Source organism: Theropithecus gelada, chromosome 13 (genome assembly GCF_003255815.1).
Source record: "Theropithecus gelada isolate Dixy chromosome 13, Tgel_1.0, whole genome shotgun sequence".
Classification (NCBI taxonomy): Eukaryota; Metazoa; Chordata; class Mammalia; order Primates; family Cercopithecidae; genus Theropithecus; species Theropithecus gelada.
Window position 1 is genome coordinate 106,036,766 of NC_037681.1, and position 21,936 is coordinate 106,058,701.

The 21,936-nt window shown below is 45.5% G+C and overlaps 1 protein-coding gene across 1 annotated transcript in view; it reads left to right on the plus strand.

Moving 5' to 3' along the window:
* Positions 1–1,904: 1,904 nt before the first annotated feature.
* The window catches only part of KCMF1 (potassium channel modulatory factor 1), an 82,926-nt gene continuing 62,894 nt past the window's right edge, over positions 1,905–21,936 (plus strand). The window contains exon 1 of the mRNA XM_025354774.1: positions 1,905–2,290. Coding sequence (XP_025210559.1) covers positions 2,275–2,290 — 16 coding nt within the window. The 5' untranslated portion in view covers positions 1,905–2,274. The remainder of the gene's footprint in view (positions 2,291–21,936) is intronic.

Genomic DNA, 21,936 nt, shown 5'->3' on the forward strand with positions numbered 1-21,936 from the left:
AATGAAATCTCTATATTTACTCTTATTCCCTCCTGCAGTTCAGTACTGTAGTAGGCTTTCCTATCTGTTCCACCATTTTATCAGACTATAGTACTGATAATGCCTTAATCTCTATACAATTTATTTATAGACATCACTTACCCATCAGGAGACAATGGGATCAGCGTGGTTGTCCCCACTTTTACAGCCCAAGAAACTGAGGCTCCTGATACCCAGGATCACATATGCCAACACCATAAAATGCTCAGAAAGGCATCGACACAGGATAAGCATTCAATAGACGTTAACTAGCTTTACTTAATACCCTTCTTTCTACTCCACCACACCCCATTTACAGCCAGGTTGGACCTCTTTCTACAAGAGAAATGGAATAAATTTGTGCAGAAGTTCCATATAGGCAATGAAATTATCTCTGGTGACAAAGTCCTCATTTAAACTACAGTTTAACACTAGTTACTACCAAATACAGTCCCTCGGGAGTTCTGAGGGACCCAAAACCTACTTCCTGGACTTTAAGATGAGCTTTTAGTTTCTTTAAAATCAGAAAGTGTCTTAAAACCAGATTCAATGAAATACGGTAACAATCTTTTTACTGTGTCCTGTGATAGGTATTTTATATGCATTTTAGCACTTAACTTCCAAACCTCTTATTATTATATATCTGCTGTTACGTCCATTTTAAAGATAGAGAAGTCAGGGCACAGAGAGGTTGAGAGGTCACACAGTGAATGGTGAACAGTATAAGAGTAACCCCAAAGCAAGCAGTACCCTAGATTCCAATTTCAGTTGACTTCGCCGGCTAACAGTTCAATTTTATGCAAAAACCACAACTTCAAATGGAAAAACATAAATTAAAACAACCACAAAAACCAGACAAATGGAGGCTCAGCAGGCCTTGTAGCTCGTCCACGTTACACAGAGGGTATCAGAGCCAAAATCCATGGCCGATCTGTCTTCAAAGCGCGATCTACTTCCACCAAACCACGCTACCACCGACACGTGGTAAGGGGCAGTACAAAGATCTGTCGAATTAATAACGCCTGAAAACAAAGTTGACAATAAGAAGGTAAAAATGGAAAACACAGATAAAATGGGAAAAGCAGACCATTTGCAGGAAACAAAAAACTCAAGTTTTCAAGGCAGGGCATTCACGGTGAGCCAAGGCGCTGGGACAAAGTTTGCGCGGGTACCGCCGGACTCCCGGGCTGCCCGGCGCGGAGTCTTTAACGGAGATGGTTCGCAAGGAGTCGGCCTCGGATCCTGGCAGCCTCCTGGCTTCCCTCCCGACCGCCAGTAACACGGCCGGGGAACACCGGCGACGACCGGGGGTCAGTCGCCTTTCCCTTCTGGGCTGATGGCTTAAAATACACATAAACACAAGTCCCCAGACGGTCCGCGGCCTCTCCGTGGGACCGGAGCTCGCTGCCCGCGGCCGGTCCGGAAGCCATGTACCTGGGGACAGGAGCACCTCCGAGTCGCAGCTCGGCGCCGAAAAGCACCCACCTCCCGCGGCCGGCCCAGTCCAAGACCTTGGCCCCTATAGCCCGGCCTAGGCCCGCCCCAGGCGGGGCTAGGGGCGGCGAGGCTGGCGGGCGCCCCTCAGGCCGCGCGGGTGAGCAGCGGGAGCCGGCGCCGGGCATTTCCTCTTCCTCCCTACGCGCGGCGCGGCGGCGGCGGCGGCGGCCAGGCCAAGGCTGGGCACGGGCGCTCGATCGCGGCCTGCTGGCTAGCGCTGGCAAGCGCCGCGCCCCGAGCCGCCGTCGCCGCGCCGCCCCTGTCACGACCGCCGGCCGCGGGGCCTCCGGGCGGCTGGGCCCGGCGAGGGCAGCGAGAGGCGGAGCTGGCGTGCGGGCGGCGGAAGGAGGCGGAGGAGGAGGAAGAGGAGGAGGCGGCGGCGGCCGGGAGCCGGGGGAGAGGGGCGGGGGGTGGGCCGGGGGAGGGGAGGAGCGGGATTTGCGGAGCGCCGCGCCGCTGCCGGGAGCCGGCAGGCCCGAGAGTGACCGGAGTCACGGCGGGCGCCGGCGGAGCCGCGGCGTCGGACCCGCCTCCTGGAGGAGCTCAGCCCCGACCAGGCCCGGCCCCATTCCCGCCCCGCGCCGCCTCCCCGCCGCCGCCGCCGCCGCCGCGGGAGCGCTCCCTTGCCCACCCCGCCCCCGCGGCCGAGCCCGGGAGTCGAGTGGGAGTCGGCCGGCCGGCGCGGGCAGCGCCGGGACCCCGCGGGGGACACTGCAGCCGGAGCCCGGGAGGGGCCGCGCCGCCACCGTCTGAACTAGGATGTCCCGACATGAAGGTGAGAGGAGCCCCCGCCCCCACCCGCACCGCCCGGGCCTCGGCCTACCCCGCCCGGGCCCGGCGCGGCAGAGGGCGGCCAGGAAGCGGCGGAGACTTTGGCCGAGCCCGAGCCGGGCCCGAGGCGCTGGACCCGGGAGTGAGCGAGCGAGGGCGGAGAGCCGCTGCGCCGCTGCCGCCACGGCCGCGGCCCTTAGCTGGGCCTGGTGCTGGAGGCGGGGCGGCCCGGGCGGCCGGAGGGTTTGCACTGTCATGGGGCGGGGGGGGAGGGGAGGCGGCGGGGCCCGTTACCGGCGGGAGCTCGGCCCTCGGGACTGATACCGGACGCCGAGGCCCGCCCGGCCGGTTCAGGAGCCGCGGGCCCCAGCGCGGCCTAGCGCTCCCGTCGCCCCGGAAGAGCCCGGTGTGGTCGCAGAGCCGGGCCGCGGGCGGCAGCAGGAGGCAAAAGAGCCGGTCCGGGACCCGGCAGGCGCGTCCGGTCGCCGGGAGACGACGGCGAGTGTCCCCGCCTGCGGGCGACCGCGGGGCTGGCGGGAAGGCTCTGCGGCCAGGGGACGGGAAGCCCTCGCCGCCTGGAGCCCGCCCCAGCCTCGCGGCTAGGCCTCGGCGCGTCCCTGGGCTCGGGTAACCAAGTTCCCGGGGTGGATCCGACCCCGCCGCAGCAAGCAAACTCCCTGCTCAGTCACCCAGGCAGAGCAGGGCTCGCTTCCCGCCGGCCCCGGTGCCCTCGCCGGCATGTGCTGCCTACCAGACAAGGTTTTGGAAAATGACGATGGTGAGGTCTATTCATGGTCGGGGGTCGTTTTGGACCTTGTTATGCGATTTAAAAACACGATTGGAGTACAGTTGCAAATAAGCAGACTGCTCTAAGCCCAGTCCCAGGGCACAAAGAGACAAATGTTTAGGGTCGAGGCTTTGAGCTGGTAAGAAATAAGTTAACTTTAATGTACTGCCATATGGTTTAGAAAAGGAGGAGGGGGTTGTGTTTTCTTTGTTTCACTACTACAGGTTTTTGGATAAAAAGTGTTAAGAGGAAAGTTAAGGCGGAAAGTTTGCCCTGTTAAGGTTAATACAAGATTGTAGAAGTGGCTTGAAAGTTTGTGTACTCACGATTTTAAAATCCTGTATAGGTGATGTAGGAGTGGAGAAAGTTTAGTGAGTCAGTTTAGTGTGTGCTTCGCACTGTGGGAAAGATATTCTTTGGGAAATACAGACCTTAGAATTTTAAGGCTGAAAAACTCAGATTGATTAAAATTGTATTTAGAACAAGTTTCAAAATTCGCATTACTAATTACAGCGTTGAAATTGACTCAACATTCTGTGTTCAACGATTCTGTATTTTAAAAGTTACAAAACTAATATGAAATATACTATATTTTCTTCGCAAAGCATTTACTGAGTACTTACTGTGTTCAAGTGTTGGACATTTTGAAATAATGAGGTACCTAGCCTAATAGAAAGGAACACGTAAGTGGGAAGCTGTGCCTCTTTTCCCACTTTGGCTGCTTCATGGAAATGTATCCTTATCTCTGTAATTTTAAGAACTTGTAATTAAAGTTATAATCAGATTTCAATTTGGGATATTAAAGTTTATCTTAAACTGTAGTCCTGTGTACACTGACCACTTTCAAGACAAAACAAAAGTGAGCAATGGCTGCAGGCTTTCTTAACGCTTCAAAACTGGGAGAGTTAAAGTTACAGAATCACAGCCATGGAAGAGTGTTTCAGACTCATTCTCCTTGGTCTAAGAAAGCACACAGATAGTTCCAGAGGAGCATTCTAATTGAAGTGTCCTGGGAAGAAAATTCCTTCACCCCCCGTGCTCTGTTGGAGTAATTAAAATCTCATATTTGGAACATTCTTGAATGTAATGTACATTCTGTAATTTAAGCCCATTTCCCCCCATTTGGTCCTGTGCAAAGGTGTGTGGTTACGAAACTTCTGTTACCTTTTAGTTACTTGAATATTACTGAACCTCAGCATACTAGTAGCACACCTTTCCTAGTAACTTACGTTAATGTCAGAAAATAGAACATACCTAATGAAAAAGGACCATACCTAAATACATCTGTTGAAGACTTACAGTACAATATTTGATAAGTGATTATCTTTCAGGGGTCTAGTTTATGGTCTGAGACAGGAATAGCAGTCTCATGAATCACACTTAACTCATTAGATATCTGTTTTGTGGAATATTAGTTCAGACTCATTATTGTCATCAGTACGACTTTGACTTATCAGCAAATACAGGGTATGGCAACCTTGCTGTTCTTTTCTTACCTTTCCCTTTTTTGGGCCAACGAATCCCATTTCTTTCAGCATTTCTTTCTTTCTTTCTTTCTTTTGATGGAGTCTCGCTCTGTCACCAGGTTGGAGTGCAGTGGCGCCATCTCGGCTCACTGCAGCCTCCGCCTCCCGGGTTCTAGCCATTCTCCTGCCTCAGCCTCCCAAGTAGCTGGGATTACAGGCGCCCGCCACCACGCCCATCTAATTTTTGTATTTTTAGTGGAGACGGGGTTTCACCATGTTGGTCAGGCTGGTCTCAAATTCCTGACCTCAGGTGATGCACCTGCCTTGGCCTCCCAAAGTGCTGGAATTACAGGTGTGAGCCACCGCACCTGGCCTCAGTATTTCTTTAGTGGTGTGATTTTTCCTCTCTCAGTCATCTGTCCACCTCCAAATTCTCTGTAGTTCTCATTTCCTTTCACACTCTCATTTCAGTAGTGTGACCCCAAGTTGTATGTAATAGTCTGGTAAAAGGTTTGAACAAGCCTATCATGTTGTACTTGCCTGGTGCTTCCTTTTCAGGGCCTTGTGTGTGCAAGTAATATGTTTCTTTGTCTTTGTACCCACCCTAATGAATTACACTAAATCCTATTATTTTACTAATGTAACTTTGGACAACACAGTCCTGAGATGGACACCTGTCAGGCTTGAAGGCTGAACCTTGTGAAGCAGTGCCTCTGAGAAAGGCAGTGCAACCAGGAGCATAGAGAAATGCTCTAGTCCAGGGGTCAGCATGCTGCTTCTGTAAAGGGCCAGGTAGCAAACATTGCAGGCTTAGTGAGCTATAATAGTACGAAAGCAACTGTAGACAACATGTAATTGAATTAGCATGGCTCTGTTCCAATTAAAACTTTATTTGTGGACACTGACATTTTAATTTCATACAATTTTTTTTTTTTTTTTGAGACAGAGTCTTGCTCTGTTGCCCAGGCTGGAGTGCAGTGGCATGATCTTGGCTCACTACATCCTCCCCCTCCTGGATTCAAGTGATTCTCCTGCCTCAGCCTCCCAAGTAGCTGGGATTACAGGCACCCACCACTGCGCCTGGCTAATTTTTGTGTTTTGTTTAGTAGACATGGGATTTCACCATGTTGGCCAGGGTGGTCTCAAACTCCTGACCTTGTGATCCACCTGCCTCGGCCTCCCAACGTGCTGGGATTACATGTGTGAGCCACCGCGCCTGGCCGAATTTCGTATAATTTTCATGTATCATGAAATATGATTTGTCATTTGACACCCCCAGCATTCAAAAATACAAATAACCATTCTTAACTTTTGGGCTGTATAAAAGCTGGTGGTGGGCCAGGCGCGGTGGATCACGCCTGTAATCCCAACACTTTGGGAGGCCGAGGCGGGTGGATCACCTGAGGTCAGGAGTTCAAGACCAGCCTGGCCAAAATGGTGAAACCCTGTCTCTACTAAAAATACAATAATTAGCTGGGTGTGGTGGTAGGCGCCTGTACTTCCAGCTACTCAGGAGGCTGAGGCAGAGAATTGCTTGAACCCAGGAGGCGGAGGTTGCAGTGAGCTGAGGTCATGCCACTGCACTCCAGCCTGGGCGACAGAGTGAGACTCCGTCTCCACAACAAACAAACAAAAAAAATGGTGGTGGTTGGATTTGGCCTGAGGGCTGTAGTTTGCCTTACCTTACCTCTGCCCTAGACTGGCGCTTTAGAGAGTTGATAGAGCTTGAACTGTCAAGAGTCTAGAAGGGGCCCAGTTGGCTTGGTATTCCATCATTTCCTTTGGGTGATGGGAAATGAGTTCACAGACTGAACCAGCTCCTCTGTACGTCACTTTTCAGCAGCACCATGTGGAATGGAAATAATTGTTCCTCATGAGTGGGCAACAGGCTCCCCACCCTCCAGACCCTTAATGGAGATGGCAGTACTCTATATTTTTCCTGTTTGCCCGTTACTACTTTTCCAGGGAGAATTCCAGGGCCACTTTTAACTCACTTTGTGGTGTTCCTGTCATGTTAACGTTTTGTAGACTTTAGTGCCCAGTCACTTTATGTTCACCCTACCAACACTGTCTAGTTCACAGTGAACCCAATCATTTTTTATCTTGATGTATTTTTTAAAATGTGTCACTGCCATACTTTCAAATACATTTAAAATGTAAGTATGTTATTCAGAGCTTAAAATCTACTTTTAAAGCTTTCCAAATAAAAAAAGCAACTTATCAAATTGCTCACTGCTTATTAGCTAAAATGAAATTATGAATGTTCTTGAATAGATTAGAGCCTCGTTGATTACCTGGATCTCGGTACACGTGTCGCCTTAAATCATTCAACGTTTCAGTCACTACTATGTGTAAGGCAGTCTGCTAGGTTCCAAGGAATGTGGGGCTAAGTGAATGAGATGCAGCTCCTTACCTTAAGTCTGGCGAGGAAGATGCATTTTTTTATCTAACTTCCACAGTGCAGTGTGAAACATGGCATAAGGAAGGGGTAAACATTGATGACAAAGTAATTACCAACTTTTCTCCTACTAATTTTGTCAAATTTCAGAGAGGTACTCTACTGTGATTCTAGCACTTTTTTCTTGAGTGCCTTCTTAACTCCCTTTTTTTTTTTTTTTTTTTTAAGACAGAGTCTCGCTCTGTCGCCCAGGCTGGAATGCAGTGGTGTGATCTTGTCTCACTACAACCTCCGCCTCCCGGGTTCGAGTGATTCTCTTGCCTCAGTCTCCCAAGTAACTGGGATTATAGGTGCCTGCCACTGTGCCTGGCTAATTTTTCTATTTTTAGTGGAGACAGGGTTTCACCATGTTGGCCAGGCTGGTCTCGAACTCCTGATCACAAGTGACCCACCGACCTCGGCCTCCTAAAGTGCTGGGATTACCAGTGTGAGCCACTGCACCCAGCACCTTCTTCACTCTTTCTGGGCCACTTTTGATTTTCGGTAAAGTTGTTTGAGATTTCAAGCCGGTTGCAGTGATGTGCACATGTAGTCCCAGGTACTTGGGAGGCTGAGAGACCCTATCACTTTTAAAAAAAAAGAGAGAGATTTAAAATAGAGTCCTTATCTTTATCTGATTTATAATTTCCCTAGCTTTTTGAAGATTTTCATATGTAAAAAGGATAGTGGATAAATGAGCAGGTGGTCATGTTGTTGTGCTATTCTCAGAAGTATCTGATACTATTTATTTTTAAAATGTAAAATACAAGACTACGTAAGCCATTAATCTAGTTAGTCCCAACTTTTTTTTGTTTTTATTTTTTAATTGGCAAAAATTGTATATATTTCTCGTGTATAACGTGATGTTTTGAAATATGTATATTTTGCAGAATGGCAGCTCCAACTTTTTGAAAGTTGTACCACTTTTTTCTTAGTAGATTCTAATTTTCTCTCGCTCTCTTTTTTTTTTTTTTTTTTTTTTTTTTTTTGAGACGGAGTCTCTCTCTGTTGCCCAGGCTAGAATAGAGTACATTGGTGGGATCTTGGCTCACTGCAACCTCCACCTCCCAGGCTCAAGTGATCCTCCTATCTCAGCCTCCCATAGTGTTGGGATTACAGGTGTGAGCCATTGCTCCCAGCCTTAATTTTCTCTTCTCAAAACATGTTATCTGCCACTGAAGCACACATATAGACAGAAATAATTTGGTTTTAGAATTTGGGGACTGCAGAGCCAACATTGGTAATTAGCATGTGATTTTAATGCAGTGCCTTTTGCCTCCCTGTAGAAATGTAAATGGACTCCCACTGATAAGATCCTTACCATCAGATCTTCTTATAACTTATTTTACTTTAACTATAATCTATTAAAATGTTATGACATTTTTAAGCCTTTTTCAGTTGGTTTTCTGTTTTTGAGACAGGGGTCTCTGTCGCCCATGCTGCACGCGAGCACAGCCTGCTGCAGCATTGACCTCCCAGGCTCAAACAGTCCTCCCACTTCAGCCTCCGAAGCAGGTGGGACCACAGGTGTGCACCCCACACCCGGCTATTTTTTTTTTTCTTTTTTGCAGAGACTGGATCTTCCACTATTGCCTAGGCTGGTCTCAAACTCCTGGGCTCAAGTGATTCTCCCACTTCAGCTCTCAAGAGTGCTGGGATTACAGGTGTGAGCTGCCATGCCCAGCAACTTTTTCAGTTTCAATAAATCGTAAATTATATTTACCTTGACTTTCAATGGAGAATGTATAAGAATGTAAATTTATGGAAAAATGAATCACATTTTAATTTCTGGGGTCTTTGATTTCATGATTTCATTTAAAGTTCATTTTGGAGCTCATTTTCCCGTATTTTTACATTCATGTTTAAGTTAAAATGTAGCAAAACATGACTACATGTTCTTCTTTCAAATTGGGAACTTAATTTGGAAGAATTTCCTTTTGGTCTGAGGATTTTAAGATGTATTAGCAGCAATCTTTTTTTTTTTTTCCTTACTCTTGTTCCCCAGGCTGGAGTGCAATGGTGCGATCTCGACTCACCGCAATCTATGCCTCCTGGGTTCAAGTAATTCTCCTGCCTCAACCTCCTGAGTAGCTAGGATTACAGGCATACGCCACCTTACCCAGCTAATTTTGTATTTTTAGTAGATACGGGTTTCTCCATGTTGGTCAGGCTGGTCTTGAACTCCCGACCTCAGGTAATCCACCCACCTCGGCATCCCAAAGTGCTGGGATTACAGGCATGAGCCACTGCGCCCAGCCTCAGCAGCAATCTTGTAAGATGGTAACTTTTTCACAGTAGGAGCTTATGAAACTTATGATGTGAAATATCTAAACAGATCCCTTCATATTAAGCTTTGCAACCTTTTTAAAAGAAATCCCCGCATCATAACTTACTTTTCAAAATATCAACTTTATGAGATCTACGATATATATTTGCCTAGGTTTTTTGTTTTTTGGTTTTTGAGTTTTTTTGAGACAGAGTCTCACTTTGTCGTCCAGGCTGGAGTGCAGTGGCATGATCTCGGCTTACTGCAACCTCCGTCTCCCAGGTTCAAGCAATTCTCCTGCCTCAGCCTCCCAAGTAGCTGCAATTACAGGCATGTACCACCATGCCTGGCTAATTTGTGTTTGTTTTTTGAGGTGGAGTTTTGCTCTTGTTGCCCAGGCTGGAGTGCAATGGAGCAATCTCAGCTCTCCGCAACCTCCACCTCCCGGGTTCAAGCGATTCTCCTGCCTCAGCCTCCTGAGTATCTGGGATTACAGGCATGCACCACCGTGCCTGGCTAATTTTGTATTTTTATAGAGACAGGGTTTCTCCATATTGGTCAGGCTGGTCTCGAACTCCCGACCTCAGGTGATCCACCTGCCTCAGCCTCCCAAAGTGCTGGGATACAGGTGTGAGCCACCACGCCTGGCCATGTTTTTTCTGTTTTTTAAACTAGAAGTTCCAAAAGTTTTTAGTGAAGGCTAAGGTGTCATTGAATTACCATAGAAATAATGTTTTTTAAATCACTTTATGGGCTGGGCATGTGGCTCATGCCTGTAATCCCAGCACTTCGGGAGGCCAAGATGGGTGGATCACCTGAGGTCAGGATTTTGAGACCAGCCTGGCCAACATAGTGAAACCCTGTCTCTACCAAAAATACAAAAAAATAGCCAGACGTGGTGGCAGGTGCCTGTAATCCCAGCTATTTGGGAGGCTGAGACAGGAGAATCTCTTGAACCCAGGAGGTGGAGGTTGCAGTGAGCCGAGATGGCCCATTGCACTCCAGCCTGGGCAACAAGAGCGAAACTGTCTTAAAAAAAAGAAAAAAAAAAATCACCTTATAAATATTGCTGTGGGGCTACTTTTATGAATATGGACTCAAAGCATTCCCTAACTGCATATATTCATAAAAGTTAAAAGTAGAATGCTGTTCCTAATAAGTCTTTGTTTATAGAAGATTAATTTTTTTTTTATTAATTTTAGTGTTGCGCTGAGGACCATGATGTTTTTCATTTCCTTAAAATGATAAAGTCTTTTTTTTTTTCAGTCTTTGAAGTTATTCATTAAAGTTGAGGAAAGAACCCGTAGGCAGTATACAGATCAGAGCATCTTAAAATGTGGTAATTTTTTGTTTTGTTTTGTTTTGAGACCGAGTTTCACTCTCATTGTCCAGGCTGGAATGCAATAGAGTGATCTTGGCTCATCGCAACCTCTGCCTCCTGGGTTCAAGTGTTTCTTCTGCCTCAGCCTCCCGAGTAGCTGGGATTACAGGCATGCGTCACCACGCCCGGCTAATTTTGTATTTTTTTTTCTTTCTTTCTTTTTTTAGTAGAGATGGAGTTTCTTCATGTTGGTCAGGCAGGTTTTGAACTCCTGACCCCAGGTGATCTGCCCGCCTCAGCCTCCCAAGTACTGGGATTACAGGTGTGAGCCACCATGCCCAGCCGGTTATTTTTATATATTAGCCATGTCTTGATTTATGTTAAAGATCTGGAGTAAGGCAGACAGTTTCCTAAGGGAACATATTACCTAGATGACATGGGAAGGAAGTGAGGAGCCAGGAAAAGATAGGCTGTTCTTGGGTTGGTAAGGACCAGCGGCCAGGTGGGTGTCGGCAGAGGAAAGACAGGCAGAGTGGGTATGAAGCTTGGAAATGGATCTGTAGCTACGGGATATTGGAAACAGAAAACCAGCTCTCATGCCTGATGGAATGTCTTGAGAGCTGGGTACCAGGAAGTGAAAACTCTGCCCAATGAAATGAACAAGAGATGAATTGCCTTGTTAAGCACCTCCCACCGTTCCCTCTCTGCTACATCCCTGATGGTCCTCTTGGTGTTTGTTAATCATGATAACTGCCTATAGAATTGTTTTTAGTTGTTGGCTCTCTGAGTTGTAGCAAAGTAGAATTATGAGTCCATCCAATTCATATACACAATTAGCCTCATCTCTTTTTGTTTTTTGTCTTGAGGCAGAGTCTCACTCTGTCACCCAGACTGGAGTGCAGTGACATAAACAGGGCTTACTGCAGCCTCAACCTCTGGGCTTAAGTGATCCTCCTACCTCAGCCTCCCAAGTAGCTGGGACTACACCTGAATAATTTTTAAAATTTTTGTAGAGATAGGGTCTCATTGTGTCATCCAGGCTGGTCTTGAACTCCTGGGCTCAAACGATACTCCTGCCTCAGCTTTACAAAGTGCTGGGATTATAGGTGTGAAGCACCACACCTGGCCTAGTCTCATCTCTTGTATGGCCACAGTGCCAGCCAGCAGTCCATCAAACTTTGCCAGTGACCACAGGTATGGGCGAAGAGGTATGGATGGATCCCTGTAAATTGATCACTGCTACTAGAAAAAAAAAAAAAAACTGAAATCAGAAGAGTGGGTCAGTTGTGTTACCTTCAGCTAGAAGGGACAGCAGAAGAATAAGTGGATGAAGCATCTTGATATCATGACTAATTAGGTTTGCACATTATCTTCTGTTGAATTTTAATGTGTGTGTTTTTTTTTTTTTTTTTTTTTGCTCTGTTGCTGGTACTCGGTGCCAGTGTCATGAATATCAGCTTTTTCTATAGTAAGAGGGTTTTCATTAGGAGAGTCACTTCTTAGAGTACTAGGTAGATGAGTTGACTTGGAACAGTTATAGGTGTATTTGATTATTTATTATTTGGTTATGACTTTTATTGTTCCTTTAAGACTCTGTCGTCCTCCTACTCAGCAAAGTAAAGGGTCTCTCCAGTAGCACTCCTGTCTTATTCACCAGGCTTTAAAAAAATTTTTTTTTGAGATGGAGTCTCGCTGTGTCAGCCAGGCTGGAGTTCAGTACTGCAATATCGGCTCACTACCGCCTCCACCTCCTGGGTTCAAATGATTCTCCTGCCTCAACCTCCTGAGCAGCTGCAATTACAGGTGCCTGCTACCACACCCAGCTAATTTTTGTATTTTTTTAAATAGAGACAGTTTCACCATGTTGTCCAGGGTGGTCTCGAACCTCTGACCTCAATTGGTCCTCCTGCCTCAGCTTCCCAATGCGCTGGGATTACAGGCGTGAGCCGCTGCGCCTGGCGATTCCTCACAGATTTGTAATTATGTTTTGATACTTAGAAAAGAGCTAAAGGGATTAAACATTTATTTTTGTGTTCATTGTAGTTTTTTGCATTATGGGTTTTTGTGAATGGTTAGATAACTAACAACTACTGGGGTGAATAGCTGGACCCTACTGTTATTGTTCCACCAGTATTCTTCTTTGGTGTGCTCTGTGGTTGTAAAGGTTTGGCAGTGTGAGCAGAGAAGTTTTCTAAATTAGGAGTTAAGGATGTTGAAGTAGAGCAGACAGGGATTATATAAAGGAGTTATAAAGGAGTTACAGATGTGTTCCTTCTTTTCTTTTCTTTTCTTTTTTTTTTTGAGACAGAGTCTTGCTGTGTCGCCCAGGCTGGAGTGCAGTGGCGCAGTCTCGGCTCACTGCAACCTTCGCCTCCTGGGTTCAAGTGATCCTCCTGCCTCAGCATCCCGAGTAGCTAGGATTACAGGCATGCACCACCACGCCCTAATTTTTGTATTTTTAGTAGAGACAGGGTTTCATTATGTTGGCCAGGCTGGTCTTGGACTCCTGACCTCAGGTGATCTACCTGTCTCTGCCTCCCAAAGTGCTGGGATTACAGGCTGAGCCACCACATCCGGCCCTTCTTTTTTATAATAATGAAATACATGCTGGGAGTTGAGGATGGCTGGATGATGAATGGGAACCCAGGTAGTTTTCGTATTCAGAGATCTTGATGTTTAGTCTGACACTATTAGGGATTTGTATGTAGTTAATTGCGGTTCTAAGTCAATGTAAATTATACAGTGTGTTTGTATGGCTCTACATATGAATACACATAGTGGTCGCAGAGGTGGGACTGATTTTCTCTTCTCTAGAAAAATGGTGATAAGAACATCAAGTGACAGTGGATGAGAAATACAAGTATTCCTATATTACACCAGTATCAATTCCTATATTACACTCAGTATCTTCATTCTGAGTCAGACATACTGTATATTTTCATGTTTTTTCGTTATTCTAGATCATTTTCTACAAGTTTTTTAAAAGCTACCAGTGGAAAAGAGATACTTGCAGAATTGGGGTAGACCATTGCTATCCAGTAGAAATCTAATGTAAGCCACATACATAATCTTAAATTCCCTGGTAGCCACATTTTTAAAAAAGAGGTGAAATTAATAATGAAATAACAACCCAATATATCCAGAATACTATTTCAACATGTAACTGACATAGAATTGTTTATGATATATTTACATTTTTTTCTAACAAAGTCTTAATTTTTTTTTTTAAGAGACAGGGTCTCACTCTGTTGCCCAGGCTGGAGTGTGGGGGTGTGATCGTACCTCACTGCAACCTTGACCTCCCAGCCTCAAGAGATTCTCCCACCCCAACCTCCCGAGTAGATGGGACTGCAGACCTGCGCCACCACACCTGGCTAACTTTTGTTTTGTTTTGTTTGTTTGTTTGAGACAGAGTTTCGATCTTGTTGCCCAGGGTGGAGTACAATGGCCCAATCTCAGCTCACTGCAACCTCCACCTCCTGGGTTCAAGCAATTCTCCTGCCTCAGCCTTCTGAAGTAGCTGGGATTACAGGCGCCTGCCACCATGCCCATACTAAAAATACAAAATAAGCTGGGTGTGGTGGCGCATGCCTGTAATCCTAGCTACTCGGGAGGCTGAGGCAGGATAATTCCTTGAAACCGGGATCGGATGTTGCAGTGAGCCAAGATTGTACCATCGCACTCCAATCCAGCTGGGCAACAAGAGCAAACCTCCATCGCAAAAAAAAGAAAGAAACTTCTATTGTTTATTTATTTTGTGAAATTGGGGCCTTACTATGTTGCCCAGGATGTCCGCAAACTCCTGGGCTCAATCCTCTTGCCTCAGCCTCCCAAAGTGTTGGGATTACAAGCATGAGCCACCATGGCTGGCCAAAGTATGGGCTGCTTTAGGTAGGGTGGTCAGGAGAAGACTGTCTGAAGATGGACGTTTAAGAAAAACCTTAGTTAAATGAGAGAGATTTAAAGGAAAAAAATGGCTGGGCATGGTGGCTCATACCTGTAATCCCAGCACTTTGGGAGGCCGAGGCAGGCAGATCATGAGGTCAGGAGATCAAGACCATCCTGGCTAACATGGTGAAACCTCATCTCTACTAAAAATACAAAAAATTAGCTGGGCGTGGTGGCGGGCGCCTGTAGTCCCAGCTACTTGGGAGGCTGAGGCAGGAGAATGGCGTGAACCCAGGGGATGAAGCTTGCAGTGAGCCGAGATCACAACACTGCACTCCAGTCTGGGCAACGCAGCAAGACTCCATCTCAAAAATAATAATAATAATAAATAAAGGGAAAAAATATGACTGAGGATACAGCAAGTGTAGAGGTCCGGAAATTGGAATGTTCCTGGAACAGCACAGAGGCCGTGTGGCTGGAGGGCAATGGTTCAGGTGGAAAGGGGTAGGAAGTGAAGTTAGCGTAGTTGGAGCCAGATCTTGCACACCGTTGCATTGTAGGCTGTATTGAGGACTGTTGAACTGTGAATGCTTTGAGAAACACATTTCGGAAGCCCTGCTTCTACAGAAAGGTCTTTTTGACTAAATAAATGGCAGAGGGTGGAAAGTAAATACTCAGTTTGTGTCCCAAACACCTCTAAGAACATTACTTTACAAACTTTCCCTACATTTACCATTATTTTAAGCTTTGTCTTTCTTGACCCCTATTACTCTATTTAACTGATGTTTCCTGAAGGGTGTGGGGTTTGATGGAAAGTGAATCTTTCTAGTTTGAATGTAAAACCCTTGGGCCTGGCCGGCTGCGATTGGTGGCTGACACCTCTAATCTCAGCACTTTGGAAGGCCCAGGCAGGCGGCTCACGAGGTCAGGAGTTTGAGACCAGTCTGGCCAACATGATGAAACCCCATCTCTACTAAAAATACAAAAATTACCTGGACGTGGTGGCAGGCACCTGTAATCCCGGCTACTCAGGAGACTGAGGTAGGAGAATCGCTTCAAACCGGAAGGCGGAGGTTGCAGTGAGCCAAGATCGTGTCACTGCACTCCAGCCTGGGTGACAGAGCCAGACTCCATCTCAAGAAAAAAAAAACAACAACAAAAAACCTTGGGCCTAGAAACTGGGTCATCTAAACTAGCAGCTCTCAAACTTTAAAAAAAAAAAAAAAAAAACACGTGCTGAGAAATATATTTTATGTTCTGATCCAGTAGTCACATACATATGTAATGAAGCAAGAGTAATGCAAAATAGTACTTATCACTACTTTGAAACATATACCTTGTTTTCTATTCTGCTTCATTAAAAACCAAATACTAGTTATGTCCTTCTAGATCGATTTCACATTCTATTCATGGATTGTCACCTCCTATTGAAAAACACTGGCCTTGGATGTCAACCTAAAACTTTGGGTCCTTATGTGCAAGGTATTATGATAGGTACTATGAGGCATATAGAAAACTGTTAGAATTTTTACTCCTGAAGTATGTGGTATGACTGAAGCAATAAGGTCTAAGTATTTAAAATTAAATAGCCCTCGTATGACTGGGGCATTTAAAAGTGTCAACTCATTTACTACAAGTTCTGTAGTGTTGGCAAGTGGAATGAAGTGTTATTTGGGCATCAGAGAAGAGATTTCCTTAGGGTGGCATTTAAACTCAAGACTTGAAGAAGTACTGTATTTTTATAGGATGAGTTGGGGGAAGGGGAGCTGCCAAGTGAGAGAATGTAGGAGGTAAAGTGCAGAACTAAGAAAACATGCAGTGTGTTGGAGAGAGGTAGGTGGGACAACAGTGAGGAGACCAGAGTTTCTGGAACAGAAGACTCCCATATGTTAGCAGTGGGAGTGAAGTATATTAGGGCCAGGCGCGGTGGCTCACACCTGTAATCCCAGTGCTTTGGGAGGCTGAGGTGGGTGGATCACGAGGTTAGGAGTTCGAGACCAGCCTGGCCAAGATGGTGAAACCCTGTCTCTACTAAAAATAAAAATAAAATAGCTGGGTGTGGTGGCGGGCGCCTGTAATCCCAGTTACTCGGAGGCTGAGGCAGGAGAATCGCTTGAACCTGGGAGGCAGAAGTTGCAGTGAGCCTGCACTCCAGACTGGGCGACAGAGTAAGACTCCATCTCAAAAAAGAAAAGAAAAAAAGGAAGGTTGATTGACTTACCTAAGGTTCCAGGGGACTCATTTGTTTGGACTTCAGTTCAATGCTAGTAGTCTGTTTTCTCATCTGTAAAAGAAGGACACTAATGCCTGTTTAGCTACTCTCTAAGGCTTTTGTCGAGATGAAATGCCAGTGCATGTTAGAAGGTTTTCTAAACTAGATAAAGCACTGCATAAATGTAAGGTGATGGTATTTTTTATCACGGTAGATAAGATAAGAAATGGAGGTGGGAGCAAGGTAGATAAGTGAAGGATTTTGATTGCCACGTGAAGGTCAGTCTTGTTCTTTTCCCATACAGATTGTGGGATGGAAGAAGGAGTAGTGCATTAAAAGTTTTAAGCAGAGAAAAGGAACAATGAAAATTGGTATCATTTAAGAAGATTGGTATGGTAGTATGTGAGAGAGAGATTGGTGCCTGTGCCTGTGGCAGGGATACCTGTAGACCTTTTTGCTGGAATGAGCTTGAGCTTGAAATAAAAAAGACCTGAGTTAGTCAATGGTCATAGGAACAGAAAGAAAAAAGATGCCTTAAGATAAAAGCTTGTTGTTGAGAGAGCAAGGAATAAGGTATAAATTGCAGGACAGCCAGCCAGAGTGCAGGAAGAATTGCAGGTTCTTCTAGTAAATTGGGCAGCTAGGAGAGGAGAGACAGGAAAAAATCTTTTTCAGCTTTTGATGTTTTGAATTTAAGGTGATGGTAGGCAACTAGACAGAAATCAGAAGTGGGAAATACTACTCTGGGGTTCAGGAAAGAGAAATTGGGATTTAAGAATTTCATAGCCTTCTACATTGAAGCCTGGGGATAGGCTAGATTTCTAAGGAAGAAGGCATAGAGAAGGGAGAAGTATGTTCATATTTAGAAGCAAGAGACAGAGGAGTCAGTCAGCCCAAACAGAGAGCTAAGAGGAGGACCCTGCTTGTGTATTGACTTGGAAGACATCTTTTATAGTATAATAGCTCTTGTCATGTGGGTGTTGACTGACTTGTCTGTTTCCTTAAAAATGTAGGCTTCTGCCGGGCGCAGTGACTCACGCCTGTAATGCCAGCACTTTGGGAGGCCGAGGTGGGCAGATCACCTGAGGTCGGGAGTTCGAGACCAGTCTGACCAACAAACATGGAGAAACACCGTCTCTACTAAAAAAAAAAAAAAAATACAAAATTAGCTGGGTGTGGTGGCGCATGCCTGTAATCCCAGCTACTCGAGAGGCTGAGGCAGGAGAATCACTTGAACCTGGGAGGCAGAAATTGGGGTGAGCCAAAATTGCGCCATTGCACTCCAGCCTGGGCAACAAGGGCGAAACTCTGTCTCAAAAAAAAAAAAAAAAAAAAAAAAATGTAGCCGGGCGCGGTGGCTCAAGCCTGTAATCCCAGCACTTTGGGAGGCCGAGGCGGGTGGATCACGAGGTCAGGAGATCGAGACCATCCTGGCTAACATGGTGAAACCCCGTCTCTACTAAAAATACAAAAAACTAGCCGGGCGAGGTGGCGGGCGCCTGTAGTCCCAGCTACTCGGAGGCTGAGGCGGGAGAATGGCGTGAACCCGGGAGGCGGAGCTTGCAGTGAGCCGAGATCGCGCCACTGCACTCCAGCCTGGGAGACACAGCGAGACTCCGTCTCAAAAAAAAAAAAAAAAAAATGTAGGCTTCTTGGTAATGGGAATGGGAAGTAGAGTAGATGAAGAGGCAGCAAGGGGAGAAACTAATATTAACCAAGCATCTGCTATATTAATATTTATTGAATGCTTACTACGTGCCAGGCACTGTTGTAAGCATTTCATGTGTACCAACTCATTTAAGTCTCTAAACAGTCCTATGAGATATGTATCATTATCTCAGTTTTATAGATTAGGAAATTAATGCCCTGAGAAGTTAAGTACCTTGCCCAAGATGGCACAGTGTCTGAAGAGCTAGAACTCAAACCCAGGTCTGGGTTCTTAACCTTAAGCTCTGTACCAAGAACTTTTAGACTGGTTCTTACAGCAGAGACCTCAGTTTAATAAAGGCTTAAAATGTCAGATCAACCCAGCCAGGCATTTATTATTCCATTTTACAAATTAGGAAGTTGAGTTTCAGAGAGGTTAGGTTATTTGTCCTAGGTCCTATAGGTAGTAAGAGAGAAAGCCAGGATTTTAAATCAAACTCTATTAGAGACCAAAGCCCACGATCATTCATATTTAGCTGAGAAGCCATCTGACTGCTTTGAAGAACCAGATAGCAAACGTGGTTTTGGAGGCCACATGGTCTTGATTGCAATTACTCTACTCAGCTGTTGAGGTATGAAAGCAGCCATAAGACTGTGCATAAACAGATGAACATGGCTGTGATCTGGTAGATCTTTATGGGCACTGAGTTTGAATTTCATGTAATTTTCAGGCACCACCAAGTATTATTCTAAGATCCCCCCACACCATCATTTAAAAATGTGTAAAAACCATTCTTAGCAGGTTGCACAAAACCAGATAGGGGACCAGATTTGTCCATGGGCCATAGCTTGCTGACCTTTGCTTTAATCGATTCTTCTAATATATATGTATTGAAAACTTACTTTGTGGAGATGTGCTGGGCACTGGTGACAAAATAACAAAGGGAGTTTCAGTCCTGTGAGACAGGTGATTATAATACAGTGTAGTAAGAACTGTAATAAATTTATATTTACCAGATATAGTAGAAAAAAACAGATACAGAGGCTCCATATTTTGGTGAATTTATAAAGGCATCTCAAAAAAGAATGATAGTTGATGGATTGCCAGGCTTGTGGTGTAGGGGGAAGGCGTAGATAGCATTGCTGAGGCAGAAAGGGAGGGACAAATGCTAGGAGATGAGCTTTGTCAAGAGGGTAGGGTGATGAGGAGTGAGTTTGTAGGTAATTTTAAGCCAGGGAGTAACATCTGATTTTTGTGCTCTGAAAGATAGCACTTTGGAGGATGGATATGCAGGGAGGAAGGTATAGGAGGGAGACAGTTTGGTTACCACAAGAAAAGATCATTGCTGTAGAGGTGAATAAGAGGCATATCTGGTGATTGATTAGGCACAGAGATTGTGGAAGAAGGAAAAGTCTAAGAAACTTGCGTTTCTGGCTTGATTAATTGGGTATTGCCATTCATCATGATGCATATAGAGGACAGAGAAGCATGCTTTGAGGGTGGGTGCAGGAAGCAGGGAAAAGAGAAGGGACTTTGGTTTTGGCATGTTGGGTTTGAGGTACCTGAGGGACATCCAGGTAGAGATGTCCAGGGGGATTTGAACATGTGAACATGAGGTCTAGGCTAAGAGGTGTCCATTGTTGTAGAGTGATTGATTGCTCAGGGATGGTGAAAATACATGGATTGAGAAGATAAGGAAACTGAATTGAGCATTGAAGGAGCAGGAAAATAACTGAACAGCCTGGAGAGTGGGAGGACCAGGTGAGAGTATTGGTGTTGAAACTTAAGTGATGATTTTCCTGAAGAAGAATATGGTCAATAGCGCTACAGGAAGGTCAAGAAGATAAGGAATGCCGTGTTCATTGGCTTGAGCCATTGGAGTAGGGAAGGTTGTGGAACTTAATGAGCAGTTTCAAAGGAGTGGGCTGGACCCAGATTGCAATGTGTTAAATTCTGACTGAGCATGAGAAATTGAGGACACTACCCAAAGGTTTGGCTCTGAAGGGAAGGAGAAATGACAACAGCTGGAGGTATCTCTAGCACCTAGTGCATATTTTGGCACATAATAGAGACTGGGAAAATTCATTCATTCTACAAATACTGTGCCAGACACTATTACTGAAGCTAGGGATAGAGTAATGAAAGATAAGAGGAACTTCTTCTCACTCTGAAGCTTACATTTTAGTGGAGACTGGGGGTTGGGGAGTGGAGTAGAAATGAAACATCATTTTGGAAGGTGATAAATATTCTGAAGGAAATAAAGGAGAGTGAGAGAATAAGGATTGCATAACCTGGCTGGGTGCAGTAACTCACGCCTGTAATCTCAATACTTTGGGAGGCTGAGGTGGGAGGATTGCTTAAGCCCAGAAGTTAGACCAGCCTGGGCAACACAGGGAGACCCTGTCTCTATTTTAATCAAAAAAAAAAAAAATTGCATAACCATGGAAGTCAGATGATTGGGGTGTGTGGCTGTTTTAGAAAGGATGGTCAGGGAAGGCCTTTTGAGGAGGTGACGTTGGAGCAAAGACTTCATTAAGTATAAAAGCCCTGAGTTGGAACACGGTAGGTTGGTTGAGGAACAACAGGGTGGTTGAAGCTGCTAGGCAAAGAAGAGCAGAGAAGATGAGGTAGGGATACTGGGCCCAGGTTATATGGGACATTTTAGGCCATGGTGAGGAATTTGATTTTGATTCTTGCTCAAAACCCAGTGGATGGTTTTGAGCAAGTGACTGACTTAACCACTTGTGTTTGAGATCTTTCTAAGCTGCAGGGTGGAGTGAGGCAAGAGTATAAGGCAAGACTCCTAATTGGAAGGCTGCTTTGGTCAAAAGATGAAGATGTCTTTAGCTAGGGTGGAGGCATGACAGTGATGAGTAGTGGTGGCCTCGCCCAGGTGTATCTTGAAGGTAGAGACAACGAGGACTTGCTGGTGTAATGTAGGGGAAAGGAGGAATCAAGGATGACAGCTCAGTCGTCTTTGTGAAAGCAAATGGTAGAGAAGAGGGCCATTTACTGAGACGGGAAAGGCAGGAGGAAGGGAGAAGCATTTTGGAGATGGAGGTCAGGAGTTCTGTTTCAGGCGTGAATTAGGGATTTCTGTTAGATGTTCAAGTGGAGATGTTGTGTAGGCCATTGGGATGACCCAAGTGTATTAATTTGGTTGAATGAATATAAATAGATACATGCTCAGCAGCAATATCGTTAGAAATCTTGAAGTCAGGAGTTGATGTGATTATGTTGCCTTTCTCTCTAGTTTAAACTTTTATCAGGTAGACATCATTTTGGTGGCCTGTGAACTTTGTCTTTTTTCCCACAGTTGCAGGAGAGAGATAGAAAGCCCGATGTGTCTTCTGTGCCAGTGCTACAGTGAGACAGGTCCAGGCCTGGAGATCACACTGTGGGAAATAGGCCAGTTTGGCAGCTGGATAATGAATTAGTTTATTTTAGTGCATTTCTCTCCAATAAAATCAAGAGGAAGATAGAATAATAGACCTTTTGGTCCAGAAGGAAATCAGCCACAACAGCCTCCTCACCAGCCCCCTTTAATAATACCTCCAACTGTGGTCTAGAGGAAAGATTGAACCATACTACTTGAGATCATACTACAACTTAGTGACAAAGTCAG